At 41.9% G+C, this 15,865-nt stretch overlaps 1 protein-coding gene across 17 annotated transcripts in view; it reads left to right on the forward strand.

The window, feature by feature from the left end:
• Positions 1-15,865, forward strand: part of ptprt (protein tyrosine phosphatase receptor type T) — a 311,154-nt gene that overhangs the window by 165,458 nt on the left and 129,831 nt on the right. For all 17 annotated transcript variants that reach the window (XM_037099888.1, XM_037099891.1, XM_037099886.1 and 14 more), the window contains 3 exons: positions 5,071-5,272; positions 8,326-8,428; positions 12,005-12,281. In XM_037099888.1, the coding sequence (XP_036955783.1) occupies positions 5,071-5,272; positions 8,326-8,428; positions 12,005-12,281 (582 nt within the window). The remainder of the gene's footprint in view (positions 1-5,070; positions 5,273-8,325; positions 8,429-12,004; positions 12,282-15,865) is intronic.

Raw genomic sequence — 15,865 nt, forward strand, 5'->3', positions numbered from 1 at the left:
ACAGACGCACACTCTATTACCCAAGATGCACTGCCCCGCCGCATGCCTGCCTTTTCATTGGCCAATAAAACAACCTGAGCTTTATGGCTTTACCGATTCCAAGTACATCAACTATAGAGAGAGAGAGAGAGAGAGAGAGAAGGGTGGGAAGGTGGGGGTGATGCAAAATGAGAGTCCACCTGAGGTTTATGACCCAAAACTCCCTCTTCGGGAAAAGAAAGAGAGGTAACGGGTGAGTAGAGCAGGTGTTCAGAGAGAGGAGGAGATGGAGGGGAAACTGTGAAGAAATAGAGGAGGGTGCACAGAAAAAAAAATACTTGCCTCAGTGAAAGGAGTGATAAAACAGAGAAAGAGAGTCTATCGCGTAATGTAGAAAGAGCGAGCGGGTGAGACGAGGGCGAAGCCAGGGAGAGGGAGAGAGAGAGAGATCGTAAAGCTCATAAAAATATAGAGAGCCATTCATGACTTATAAAATAACAGCCATCGATGTGCAAACCAAAACTGCAGCGTAGATGAAATAGATGATATTTTATTGTTCTAGCCTCTCAGTCCCAGTCTGTATGAATAGCTATTGATTTAACATGTTTTATTCAGGCAGCCGGGCGAACCTTCAAGCCCGGGGAGACCAAGACGAGGCTGCTGCTCTGTCGAGGGCTTTCTGCATTTAAGCCTGCTGTCTTCTGTTGGCTAAAGGTTTTCTCCCAAGTTCCTCAATCTGAGTGGCGTTTAGTTGCGTGTCTGTGTTGTGCCAGGGGAGTCGACTGCCTAGAAAAGTAGAGAAGAAAAACAACTGGCAACAGCAAAAGTATAATAATCGAGAAGAGGAGTGTGTTAATGTTCACGACTTCGTTTAAACTCCGGAGCACTTACTGTCTTGAATCAGACTCATTTTCGGCCAGACATGTGCATTGGGATGCCATTCAAACACTCAAAAAAAAAATCAGCAGCATCCATTTATTCAGTTCATCTTATCTGACCATTCATACAATCCGACCTCCTGCCCCTGTTTATGCCTGTATAACCATCACTGTCCTCAGAAACCACAAAACACACTTTCATCATCAGGCTAAATGATATCTGAATATGCATGACATCACGTTCATTTTTCCACATGTTTATTTTTTTTTGGGTCCAAAGCTACATATGTTGTTCCCTTAACACAATCTTTAGGACCTGGGAAGCAGATGAATATGCCACGAATCCTCTCATTCAGACAGATTTCCCTCGAAGCCAGTTTGTAACGGGACAAATGATACTAATTTATTCGATGATTGACCAAAAAGCATCACCTTTAGAGAAGATGAGTCACATGCCACATGTTTCACTGCCCTGATCATCGATCTACAGTTTAGATGGGGATATGACGACCACACTCAGTCTCGCTTCCAGATTTTGCCCAGTGGCCACTCGTGGTATTACAGCAGAAAGTTCTCATGTGGTTCACAAAGCATTTTTACACATAGATGATACAAAAAAAAGTGCACTTTTAACAGTTATGAATTTTTTATCCATGGATGTTTTATATTTATAAAACCTTCCTAGAGCAGGCAGGGCCAGTGGGAGAAACTCCATTGTGCATATTTGGTGTGCTGCATGACCGGAAAGTTAATCTTGAGGCTAGAAACTCCAGGTGCATTTGCCAGGTGAGCAATTCTCATCCCATCTTTGTGCACGTTGTCTAGTTCTACTGCAGATCTTCATCCAGGTGTAGCTTAAGTGACATCACTCATCTAAGAACTGGAATTTGAGTCCTCTGCACTCCAGCAAACATAAAACCCACATCAGGTGAACAGAGCCATCTTTCTTTCTCACTTTGGATGTTATTGTTTTCCTTATGCACATCTTTCTTTTCGTCTGCCCTCAACCTTGTATGTCCTGCGTCACTTTTTTTTTTTTTCTCTGCCTCTCACACTTGCGTACACATCACGCAGTCACACATTCACACTTCATCACTGCAGCCTGCAGGCCTAGTCGGAGTGAGGCGCCCGGCTGTCAGTGCTTTTCATTCGAGTCCGCTAATGGAGCGACGAGGGGTCCGCGAGCAGCCCACCGCCTCACTGCGCTAACTGACACACACACACACACAGATCACCTCCAGCCTCTGAGGTACCCGTTTTGCACAAACATCCATCTGCATCACTTGTTATCACCCTTTCTTTTTGCTCTCTTGTTGTTCTCTCCCTTGTATCCCTCTTGTTTAGCCTCAGTTGGCGCTTGCTCGCTCCTTCTCTTTCCTATATTCCCAGTCTTCATTTTCTCTTTCAGCTCGACTTTCTCACCATCTCACTTTCTCTCTCTCTCTCTCTCTCTTTTCCGTTTCAATGTGCCTTTTGTCGCAGCACTATATTTTTACCAAAGCATGTAATAAAAGAGAATACACACCACTCTCAGTGTGAGATGGAACAACTCTCCCTGTCTCAATTTCTGTTTCCGATTCAGACTTTATTGGCACTGGCAAATCGAGAACAGTGATAACAAATGGGAGGACACTGAACGATGATCCTACAGATAATTAGTCTGTACATCAAATTAAATCAGTCTCTGGAATCCCCCTCATGTCATTGTGTTCTCATGCAAGTGTGTGTTGTGTGTCTCTAGACCTGGACGTTCATTACAGCTCTGTGTCTCAGTATTTCTTTGTCTGTCGCCCCACAGCTTTTCTTTTTCTCCTTCCTTTTCTTCCTCAAACATTGTTTCCCTCTGTTTACTCTCTGCCTCAGCTCACCTCGCTGTGTTCCTGTTGAATTTATTTCAAAGCAGCTTTTTTGCAGAGTGAGGACAGAAAGTGCCTGAAGTTTGTAACACATCAGTACATATTTGGTGTCATTGGGACACTGGGCTCGGTTTCTAATTTAGTTTTATTCTCTGTCTCATTCGGTCTGTCCTAAAGAATTTTTAGAGGACTTACCAGAGTGTGACAGGAACTAGGGGCAGATGGGAAATAGGCACCAAGCTGGATCCAAACTGGAGACTTTATGGTTATGTGGTGGCCATCTTGAACCTCTGTTGAAGTTTTGGTTGTAATTAGTACGTATTTGAGCACTAGATTCTTCTTTTCTTGTCGCCATTACTGCGATGCTTCATTCATACTGGTTGGAAACTTTTACTATATGCATTCCAGGCTGGCGGTCGGCTAAACACCGCCGCCCTCACATGCTGTTGTGTCTAGAAATCAAGCCCGGAAGACAAATGACAGGAAACACAAACCAGTCCAGGGGCTGTAGTGCTGCAGTTTGTGTTGGCAGATTCCGCTCCACTGAACGCCTTCTGGTCGTTCATGCTATCGCTCTGTGATTCTGTCTCTTTTGCTCATTCTTCTGCTCCACCTCCCTCCCTTGTTCTTACCTTGCCTCCACGCTCTATATGGCCCACCTTGTATGTTTTTCTTACACTGGGGCTGAAAGACAAACCGAAATGCTCTTGTAGACACAGACACAGACGCAGACACACCTACTGGCTTAAGTGCTGAAACGTGTTTGAGGTTGAATTGCTATTAATGTGTTCTTTTCCCCACCAGTCAATACTCTTTTGTACTGACTGTCATTCACAATGACAGCTGCCCTCCAGTGTTCTCCTATTTGTGTTTGTGTGTCCGTGCGTGTGCAATCATTGACAGTTGTGCAGTGTGGAAACTTGCCAGTAGCAACATGACAACAGACATTGACAGTTCTTTTAACAGACAAACTATTGAAGTGCTTTTGCCGGTTAAGCGACCGTGGGTCAATTTGCTCAATTTGTTCCGGCCTCAAAGTGGAGATCATGTGGAGACACACCGACCTGTCGTATAAAGCCGAAATCACTTCTCTCCAAAATTGACTTGTATGACGGTTAACAGACAGTTTAATAAGAGATGGTCGATTTGTTGGATTTGCTCTGATGTGACCGTGGAAGTGGTCTGCGGGCTCACTGTTTGTTTCAGACGGAGAAGGAAAACAACAACAATCTTGATGATAAGTGGCACAGGTGTGCTTTAGATATTTTACAGTCTAAGAAGCAAAATGCACAGACTGAGGCTTAATTTACTCTTTAATAGTAGAATATGAGTATCGGAACTAAAATATCAGAACTAAAATCTAAATCCGTACTAAATGAGTCTTTTACATTTTAAAAGATTTTCTGTTAGATGTGTGAAATAAGGTCCGTGGTTTACACAGGCTTCAGATATTTTTTTGTGTTATGTTCTGCAACATAGAATATTAACAAGTCTTTAAAACTTTATGCTCGTCACTCACTGGTCTGTCTTTACAAATGGAATTTTTGGTGCAAACTATATTATCTCTAACTTTCCATCTGGTAGATTGATCAATTTATGTTAAAGTTTGTATTGTATAGAGTATAAAGAAGCTTAGTTGTGGCGACTGCGCTGTAGTTTGCTTACAGCCTAACATTAGCTTAAGTCTTCTGGCGATTGCGGCATCATAAAAGTGTTGTACATTTGTGAAGATTATCATGCTGAACAAAAAAGTGAAGTATCTTAAACTTTCCACCGAGCTTCTTTTCTGAAGTAATGCAAGTTCAGTTATAAAAAATCCCATTGGCTGTTTGTTGAGGGAACCAGGGTGATACTAACTTCCCGTACATCATCCCTGCAGCACCCGGTGCTCTCCTCTCAGTTGCTCACTTACAGACAATTTTTCCCTCAAAAGAAGGTAAAAGAAATAGAGCGACAAAGAAATGAGTATTGGATTCATTTTGTCAAGTGTTTTGTTGTTGCCTCAAACATCCAAAGGATTGTTAAAGTTATTCTGTGTCTGCTGGATGTGTACAGACGCAACTCTTTGTTATGAAATACACTTTTCACAGCGACTTTATAATGTGATAATATGTGAATGTCATCGTAACCTCAGCTTAATTCTACCTCTAGCCAAATTGAAGAAAACCATTTCACTGTTATTGAAGAATGTAGTCTGAACAAAATGAGGTTTCCAGGGCCTCAAATGTAGGCTAGGATTATAAATAAAGCCAGTTAGAGGCTAACATTAGGTGTAAACAACAAAGCGACACATTAATAAGCTGTTGTAAGCTGCCAGATAAAATGTGTAACACTGAATGTCTCCTGTCTGCCTCCAGATCACCTACAAGGCTCTGAGCTCACTGGACCCCAGCGCTGATCTGACCACCCAGAGGGGAAGGGTTTTCAAACTGAGGAACGAGACCCATCACCTGTTCGTAGGTCTCTACCCCGGGACCACCTACTTCTTCACCCTCAAAGCCTCCACGAACAAGGGCTTCGGCCCGCCCGTCACCACCCGCATCAGCACCAAGATAGCAGGTAAACAACAAGCTCTAATAGTTCTGATTTAAAGTCACATCCTTTCACATCTGGCGACATTTGTTTGATCTGATTACTTTAGTGACGCAAACTCACAGTGTCACATTCATCCTTGTTTTTATTACAGCAATTGCAGGTAAAGAGGGAGACATTAAAGGCTTGTTTGTTGGCTAGTTGGTGGGCTGGCATGTCAGTCACTTCCTCTGTGACGGTGCCAGTCTGGCTCTTTGTTTGTCTCTTTGTTTGTCTGTCTGAGTGACCATTTTTTATTTCTGACTTTTTCTCTCCATTTGTGCCTCTCCTTTTGTCACCCGCCTCGTCCAAAGAAAATGTCAGTGGCACCACAAAAAAAGGGAAAACAATCAATTTTTGTGAGGAGAGCTATAAAATGCCCTCACATGTAAACGCATTTCTTTATTCTGAAACAAGAGGGCTCCTCTTTTCTTATTCCAGCTGTTTTGTGAAGGGTGTTCTTTGTTGTTCAAATGACAGAGTGACTGATGCGAAATAAAAGCTGTTCACTTTTTCATTCTTTGTGTGCATCTGCCCTTCATCTCTCTGACTCATCCTTTCTGTCTGCAGTTTCCTTGTCCTCTTTTCACTTTCAGTGTCTCAGTCAGCTTCTTCCCTTTCTCTGTGCTTCTACCTTCCCTTTTTTCTGGCTTTCTTTAATAATCCCTTCCCAAATGGCATATCTGATTGTCTCTCCTTCGCAGGATGTTATTTCTATTCCTGTGCCATTGAGGTAGTTCTGACCTTTAGGTGTTTCTTTTTTATCGCTACATCTGTGGACACAGAAGGTGAAGGTGTGAGCCACAAATACAAGTTCCTTCAATCCCAAGTCCAACTTTATATTGAAGACAGACAGAGGACTCTTATTTCCTCGTTTATAGAACTTGCAATGGACGAATTGTGCGCAGTACCAATTATAGGATAAAATCACAAATAATGGCTTATTGCATTATATCACTGACATTGACCGGATGCGGGATGAACTGTTTATATAGCTGTAAACATTTTGGCAATAGGATTTAGAATTGTATTGGAGAGTCGGATATTAATGGTGGCTATATTTTATTTAGACTCGCAAAGAACCAGTGAAACATGGGGTGGACAGCTGCCAACGTTTCCTGTAGAAGTGACAAACTTTTCCACCAGAGCAACATTTATCTGCTCACTTCAAACCTGCACATATTAATCACTTCACTTGCACAGGATGCAGAGCGATTTCTTCCAAAATCTGTATACTGATACATAGATGGAACGAAGGATACTGACCTCCAAGAATGCAGCTACTTGTATTTTGATATCAGTACAAACACACATACATCGTTGATCGGCGTCACTTTACATAATTTGCTTGGGATTTAGTGGCATAAATCTTCTCTTGTAGCCTTAATATACCCAGAGAGGCTCTGCTGAGCAGGCAAGCTGTTTCCAACACTCCCATCCTGTCATGTTCATGCAGTCATACACACATTTAGTCTTGGAAACTGTTTAGTGCCACAGCAAGTGGCCACTTCTCTTGTGTTACACACGGATTTTCGATTGTATTGGAGATGTGGCATAAAATCACTGTATTTCAATCACAGAAATGTGAATTTAAGATCAGATTATTTCAAGTTCAACCACAAATGGAATTCATTTCCAAATGGATAATGGTTTCAATTTTTGCCATTTTTGGTTTGTAAGTGTTCCCTTCAGATACTGCCGCAGAAACATCACAGACAGAATCACGTCCCTCTCTGAGCACGATGGTTCCGGGAACAACAGGACCCAGCAGCGGCTTATTTCTGCTGAAGAAACTCTTTTTTTTTAAATTCTAGTCAACATGAGTCAACTTAACAGCTTTTATAATCACTTAAAAAGTCGCTCATTTTCAATATTCCACCATGGTACAACTTTCTATCTGTGTAGATGAAGTTAAAATTTTGCTGATCTTTGAGCATGCAGGTCAAATAAAAAACACCATGTAGTCATGTTGTGCCATGAACACAATAAACAAGCTATGAGGGAAATAGGAATTTTAATGCATGCACATACTGACACTTAACAGCCAGACTGCTCTTAATGATTTTTCTGATTCTGAATTGAACCCGAGTTTGAGCTGTTTTGATGTCTCCCTCTGCCCACTGACCTGCGCAACTGAATCCTGAGTCCTGGCAGTGTTAGGTACCGACTGAAGTGCAGAAGACTTCAATCTAAATGTGTCATCGGCTTGTTATTAACATTGTCCTATCTGTCAACACCTACAGTGATTTTACGTTGACATTTCCACTAAGCCTGCTATACTCCATCATCCTTTCAAATCTTAACAATGTGTTGCTAAAAGAGAGAGAGAGAAAAAAAAAAAAAGCTTGGCGCTTCCACATGTAACAGAGATGTCTCCCTCCAAATGTCACGCCATCCCCAATCTTCATTAGCTCATTCAGGGACCACAGGATGAAGAGATTTAAATTAAACGGTGCAGACGGATAGAGATGGATGGACACCGGAGGAGGGGTTGGGCTCATGTTAATAACCTAAATGCCACACCAATCAGGAAAAGAAGTGTTGATGTTTTACTCACATTGGCACGGAGGCTTCACTTTCAAAATGAGAGCATAACAGATGTGAAATTAAACACTTTGATTATAATTAAATGTCTGTGACAGCTTTCCGATTGAAGCCTGCATCCGTCTTCTTTTGTGGGCTACTTGACAAGATAACTGTTGATCAGAGGTGATTTGAACTTGTCGTCAACAAGATCAGAGCAGATTTGTTGAATTGATTTATTTTTAAATCTTTTCTTGTAGAAATATGTAGAGCTCACATCATGTAGGGTCAATCTCAATATAAAACCAGAGTAGCTTACTGTGCTAACGGTATTAGCTAACGATTGAAGCCTGATAGCAAAGAGCAGCAGTTGTCGGTTACTCTTGTATTTTACTGTAACGCCCATATTTTTGGAAGTATCTTCGAATTCTTGCCCTTAATTTGCGAAATGTTTTGTTATCATTGAGAATGTATATTAAATGGTGTGTTTGTCTGTGTGTTTCTTCTCTTATCATCAGCCCCCATGATGCCAGAGTACGAGTCTGAGGCTCCGCTGAACGAGACGGAGACGACCATCACCATCCTGCTAAAGCCCGCCCAATCGCGAGGCGCTCCGATCAGGTGATCTCATACCCGGGCCTTATCATTCTTTTCTATATCTATGATAATTTCCTATATTTACTCATGTCTCTTCTCAAGTCCTCTTTTTCAGTCTACTTTTCTTTTCCTCTCCTCTCCTCTCCTCTCCTCTCCTCTCCTCTCCTCTCCTCTCTCTTTCTATTCACTTTGCTCTCTCCCCTTTCCTCAAGGGTCTCTTTTAAAGCCATTAAAGTCACTCACACATATAAGTCCAATTTGTATGCAAAGGAACTTGGAGAATGGGACCTTATTTTTTATTTTTATTTTTTTATAAATGTGGCAGAGAAACGTATCACCATTAGTCACTGGCATCTTGTAGCTTTTTAGTCGCTGCCTCCAAAATCCAAGCTGAACTTGACAGGCCTGAATGTTTAATGGTAATTTGGCAGTCAGTGTCTGGTCACCTGGGACTTCACTGCTTAAACTGAAGCAACACGCCAACAGCCAGTTGACATGAAGGATGTAAAAGCAAGTTTTTAAGGACAAAGAATCGACAATTTCTTCTCACCTAACACACAAACCTTTTTTCCTAAAGTGACGTTAGTGATCGTCTGTCAAAAATGAGTATGAGATGATAGAAAGAATATAAACACCCAACTCGAGTTTCATTCTTCCAGGCTCCAGTTCTCTTCACACACTGGTTTTGTTTTAAGAATGGAACCACAGCTAATTTATGCCTTCTCCATTTTCTCATTTTTTCAGCCAGCGTGTTTTTTAATTAAAAGTTCACTTTGAACATGTGATCTCATCCATTTAATTGGTGTAGGAGAGAACATTATTCTGCGGTTGCCTTCAGGGAAATACAGCTTCGACAGGGGTTGCGTGGAGAATATATATCACTTCAATTTGGACTAGGGGAAATGGACTTGTGAAATGTGAGCGTGGGTCAGTGGTTCAGTGTTAATTTCTGTAAATCCCATACCATAGCTCACCATTCATCACCCACACATGGTAAATATATCTCATTTTAAATTAGGCCGCACTCCAATCGCCACCATCTTTATGTGTTTATCAACCCGAGATAAGCCCCTTAGCGTGTTTGCTTATTATGTGTGTTTTGTGCAAGTATTACATGTTTTAAGTGCCAACAGATGTACGTGGGGATGGCAGAGAAAAAGGCATCTGTTGGTTAATGTGCACACTAATGCTTTGTGGTGTTTTATTTATTTATTTATTTATTTGGAGGAGATCAGAGCATCTCAAGTTCAGGAGCTTAGATGAAGAGTGTTTACTGTAATGGCTGTGCTAAGAGGAGCAGCTGTTGCGGTTGGGACACACACGGAAACAGACAGAAACACACACTCCTCAAACATTAGCTTCCACGTCCCCCCTGTGCATGCGCATGCATTCACATAAGTGCACACAGAGGAAGGCAGTCGTAAAGGCTGAAAACACACATACACAAACACACATGAACACCTAGTCATAGATGAAGATGGATACGGGCAGATAATCACCAAAAAGCTGTGAAAGTAAATGCTAGAAATACATTTGCACACACAGCTAACCAGAATTGCACACAATAACACACGCATTGGGTCAAGAACATACAACTACACACACACACACACACACACACACACACTTCAGAGGTGTTTAAGCAGCAGTTTGTGACACATGACCAGAGTTTTTGACGAACAAGCATCATCAACAGAGTTCAAAGAAACAACTGAAGTCTGTCCCGGCTCGCTCTACCGCTTTGTGCTGCTAGAGGCGATAGTTGTAGTCTGATACATGCCAGGGGCAGTTTATTGGTTTATTACTCTGTGTAATAAACTAACAACACAAACTGTCAAGAAAGGAAATGGTCTTGTATCTGTTTTCCCTCCCAATGTATTGATTCTTCACCTCGTTACTGTCACACCTGTCTTCAGACTGACTTCAGACTCTGTCGTGGAGCCATGAGCTAACGGTAGCTAGCCAAGGATAGCTAGCAAAGAGCAGCGGTTGTTGTTTACTTTGGTGATATGCTGCCTGCGTAGAGTATGGATGTTTGGTGCTACCTTCATATTGTGGATGTATTTTTAGGCCCCTAACCCTAAACTTAATTCTAAACCTTTAAACCTCACAGCCGAGTCTGAGCAGTCAAACAGCGCTTAGAAGAATCAGCAGAAATGTCCTCATTTTCCCAAAAACGTCCTCACTTTTCAAACGTCTACAAAGGTCCATGCTCTCCAGATTGTTATCATTTTCCAAGACTGCTGACTGTTTTGTAACCCCAGTTCTTCGACACACAGAGAGAAGTACAACAACACAACAACACTCGTGAATATATAGGAACACCTGTGAGAAACGCATGCACACATATGTAATTGAGAACACACACACACACACACCTAATTCCCTATTTGCCCCTTGTACTAGGCCTCTGCTTCATCCCTTGTGCAGCTCTAAAAGCCATTAGAGAGAGAGAGAGACAGCGAGAGAGAGGGGGGGAGAGAGAGAGAGAGAGAGAGACTCATCTTTGGTCATCAGCAATTATCTTTTATGAAAGCTGCCAAACGGGAGCTGGGGATAATTGGCCACGGCCCCCTTCACAGAAACATACATTTCCCTAATTGCGTATAATTGTGAAGTGAGTTCTTGGCTTGGAGGACGGAGGTAATTGCGGAGGGCCGCTGCGTTTGTCCTGACCGCTGAAGGAGCCCTCAGCCATTCATGAAGCCTCTTAGAGCAGAATGGAAACACACACACACACAGACACAAGCTAGAGACACACGCAACACACAGGCAAGACAGTATTAAGTATATAAACGCATCTCAGTACACCTGTTAGAACACACGCACAGGGCAGAGAGAGACCCATTTAAGCTTATTAATGTGTTTAAAAAAACAAACAAAAAAAAACACATGTATGCGAAAGGAGACTAAAACCTCACATCTCTCACTCTCTCTCTCCCACAGACACACACTCACACACACACATATATCTCTAATTCATACTTTGCTGCTGAGTCATCACAGGAAATGATCTGCCAGCCACTTTCTTAAGTTAGCTGAAGTTTGCTTCCAAAGTATATATCTACCATTTGGGAAAAGACAGTGACCCTTGGAACAAATTCTGTTCCTTTTTAAAGGCTACTGGGCATTTTCCTGAGAAAACTTTGCAGACTTCAGCCCTCTTCTGCTAATGCTTTATATGCCAAGATGGATGTAAAGCACTCTGGAAATTACAGCTATTCAATACCGGGTGCTCCGTAGTGTACGGATAGTAATGGGGATGAGAACAATTGTCAAACAAATCACTGTTATAGTAATTTTCTAAGACTTCAAATGACAAAGGCAAGTCTGGCACCTGCACCCACTGAAACCCTGCAGATCGGCTCTATCGACCAAATTAATTTTATTGACAGGTACAAACTCAAATTTTTATAAAATCTTCAACACCAGACTCAACAGATTCAAGATTCAACACTAAGCTAAAAGTCCTTTGATTTAAAGTCAGTGACTCCACAACAGAACATCGTATCTGTTTTTGTTAGTTTGGTGGAAATCTTCAAAAACCAGGAAACAGCACACAAAAGCAAATTTTAATTTCTCTTTATTTGTGTTTTCCAGCTCCTACCAGCTCGTTGTGAAGGAGGAGCGCAAGTCCAAGACCCGCCGCGCCGCTTCCGAAGCCCCCGAGTGTTTCTCCGCCCCCGTCAGCTTCCGCAACGCCTCCATCTTGGACTCGCCGTACTACATTGCTGCTGAGCTGCCCCCGTCCAGCCTCACGGTTGTTCAGCCATTCACGGTGGGAGACAACAAGAGTTACGGCGGCTTCTGGAATCCACCGCTGTCACCGGCTAAGAGCTACAGCATCTATTACCAGGCCATGAGCAGAGCCAATGGGGTGAGTGTCAAGACTCTAAAAGTACATTTAACAGGAGGAAAGAATATTTGGTGAAAGTACATCGCCTTAATCAAATAAGATACATTTTGAATTATTTTTTCAAAGGCTGAGAGATTTAGACAAAAAGGTGATGCCTCCACAGTGAGGTGTCGAACAACACACTGGCAAATTTGCAAGGACTTTCTCATTTTCTTCCTTTAAACTCAAACTTGATTTTTCCACTGATACAGGAAACAATGCAGATATGTCTTACACTGATGCATGGCTCCTGTTCAGATATAATATAGTACATATAGGAACATCCAATGCACATATGAAGTTAGAAAAATACAAAGGAAAGATGGTACAGCAACTTTAAACTTCATCATGGAGGGGCTTTAAATCTCTAAACGTCTTTGGCTGAGACCCAAAAACAACATTTAAACTGAAAGTTCTGCATGATTGGTCAGAACTACTAGAAATTAGATTTTAAAGCTGTTGAGGCTTTTCCTAACAGTGTAAAGGGGTATCACAGTGCTGCTGCAGACGTCTCTACCTTGGGATTCGCAAGTACTTTTGGCCACACCCTTATCGGTGATGTCACTGCAGGTGTCTGCCATCCAATTAAAGTTGAGGGTCGAAATTTACTAGTTGACATTTTCAACTTCCAACCTCCAAGCATTCCAAGTGCATGATGCCAGAAGTTAACATACTTTGCTTATTGTTATAAAATCATGTGACTGAAATAGGGGGAGTAGGAGGAAGGGGAATCAACACATGAGGTAACAGATGCCATTATATATTTTGGTTTATGGAAACTTATATCTAAATATTCCATTAACTACTTTAGTGCAAATATTGTCATCTGCAAATACATCCTACACTCTCAACACGGGTGCTGTTACTGTTGTGTGATGCTCCCTAATGAGACTGGAGTCAAGAACAAGAAGTAGAGATTGAGAAATAGACATTATGTGCCATTGTAAATTTTCTAGTGCGCGGCCTGAAAAAGTTGTCTGGATTAGCTTCAGTGACAGAGGTGAGGTCAAAGTCATCGACCGTCTATTCGAGGAGTTTCAATTACCTTCTCACGGCTCTTGTCCAGTACAGTGAATGTTGTCAGTTCTTACGAGAAATTTAAAAAAAAAAAAGAAGAGTCCTTACTCCCAGAATCCATCTGTCTGTTTGCCTCCCCTCTTTGCCTTGCAATTATACCGTCTGCAAATATGACAACACCTCGTCTCCCCCCACCCACCTCTCTCCTTCTCATAACTCATTCACAACTTGAACTTGGCTTTTGAATTTCCATAATACTCTGAACCCCTGTGAGGGTTGTTTTAATTTTCCACTGCCGTAACCACGGTAACTCGGTTTGGCGAGCGGGGCTGGGCAAAGCTGGCTGATGCCGTGATGTAATATCCTCCTCCAGAAGGCAGATTTCCCACAATGCACTCACACGGAGAGGGACCGTGCGCGAGTGGGTGTGAGTATGGGGGGATTCTTGCATGATTGAACAAGAGTGTGTGTGTGTGTTTGTGTAACTAGATGAGTGTGTTTAAAAGTGTGTGTGTGTGTGTGCGTGCTTCTGCCTGTGCTCGGCAGTTGTGTATACGTGCATGCATTGTATATGTGCAGACCCTAAATCCGGTCACATAAGATTTCTGTATTTGATTGGATCTCAGTCAATCCAATCAGTGTGCGGTTTGTTTGGGTCATGGATTGGAGCCCCGTGAGGGAGCTGGTTTGGGAGGTTGGTGGCAGCCGCTGTAAACCAGATGATTTGATAAGGAAGTCAGGCATAAAAAATGGACACACATTCATAGAACGTGTGAAAGTTTTGGCAATAAATTCATATTTTTCTCCCACAACTTTCATCCACCCCGAAGGGAAACTGTTAAATGCCGTAATTGTTGTTTTTTCCTAGTAATGTCAACTAACAGAATAGTCCAGTCATTTTAGTTTCTCATTTTGAGCGACTGACATTAGAAATGTGTGCTTGTATTGTAAGTTGCTTTTAGTTTCTAAAAGATAACTGCAGTGTGAGTGCACAATGTGTTACACACTAGAGGTAGGATTACTGCTGAAGTTTGCTGTGCAAAAGTCTCTGGATTTAAACAGACAAAACACAACATTTGTCATTTTCAGTTTTATGCTGTGACAACGCTGTGCTTATGGTCGGGTTAGGATCTTTTTCTAGCCCTAAACAAGTGAATTAATCACGCTTTGGCTTCCCTGGTTCTGTGACTCAAACAGGGTTGAAAACTGTTCCAGTGTTGGGTAAAAAATATCCAGTGGCTTCACACTTACAAAGGTGGTCTCTCACTTGATGGCCAGTATTGATTGTTTTCAGGGAACGGGATGTGAATAGACGTCTCTCATGTCAGAGTACAACATTTTGTTGACCTTTCCATCCCCTGAATTCTCCTTCCACTGGGGATTATGTAGCTTTATAATGACTCACTAGGTCTGTAATATATATGTGTGGGATATATTTGTGAAATAATTGATATTGACTATTTTTTTGTAAAGGATTTTCTAACTGCATAACATCTTCTATATTTAACCCTTTGTGACAAATCAAAAATACACTTTTAGATCTCGATGTGTCATTTAACATCATCTCAGTCTTTATTTTCAAATGGAGCTATTTTTCTGTCTTCACACTTTTTGATTGCTAGTCCTCATACCTTGATGACAAAGTGTGTTGTTTGCCTGCCAACTTCAAAAGTCTTAGTTTAGTTTAGGGAAGTTAAACTACTTTAAGTAAAAGTCAGTGTCAGGGTTTGAAGAAAAAAACAACTAATTATATTAGGCTGTTTAACATAAGGCTGCTCCTTCATTATCAGCCTGACTTTTGATTTTTTTATGGAGGGGACAGTGGTAGAATTGTTGCTAAACCTGTGATCAAGTTTGCAGCTGTTGGTTGTGACAGAACTGGGTTCTTGTAATGAGACTTTAGGACAGCTGTCATGTTGGTGGCAACCAAAGGATTAAATTTACAGCCCGAGGACGATCTTTTCCTGAACCTAACCAAGTGGGTTTTTGCCTTCACCTAACCAGGCCAGCACTGCCAATACATAAAACTGAAAAATGAACATAAGAATTTGATATGAACTGAAAAACAAAGTTCCAAGTTCTCAGAAAAGTACGTTGCCAACATTTATTCTGGCAGACAGGCTGGAACAAAATACCATTGCTGCCATATCTCTGCCGAGGACAGACTCTCTGATCCTCCTCGCTGTGTCTTTTCCTGTCCACTTCCCACTGAAATAAATGGTCAGGGTCAGGTACACAACAGCTGCCCTGGAGCTTGTTGACTTTCAGTGCCTTCCTTATGGACTCGTCAACAGGGTGAATGTTTGTTGACAACAGCTTGAACCCGACTGGTCTGGTTGAAGGACACGTCTCCTTTCACACCGGAGGATCATAAAGGTCTTGCATCAGTTCTTTTTATATGTCTGGAAAGCTGCCCCGGCTATGAAGAAGTTAAATTGGCCGGCAAATCCGCCGTGGCCAGTTGTCACTTGACACCGAATAGACTGCTGAGCCACGTCTCTGCACAAAGAAGAATGTCAGCATTTGAATAATTCATTCTCTAAATTCAA

This window comes from Acanthopagrus latus, chromosome 6 (genome assembly GCF_904848185.1).
Source record: "Acanthopagrus latus isolate v.2019 chromosome 6, fAcaLat1.1, whole genome shotgun sequence".
Classification (NCBI taxonomy): domain Eukaryota; kingdom Metazoa; phylum Chordata; class Actinopteri; order Spariformes; family Sparidae; genus Acanthopagrus; species Acanthopagrus latus.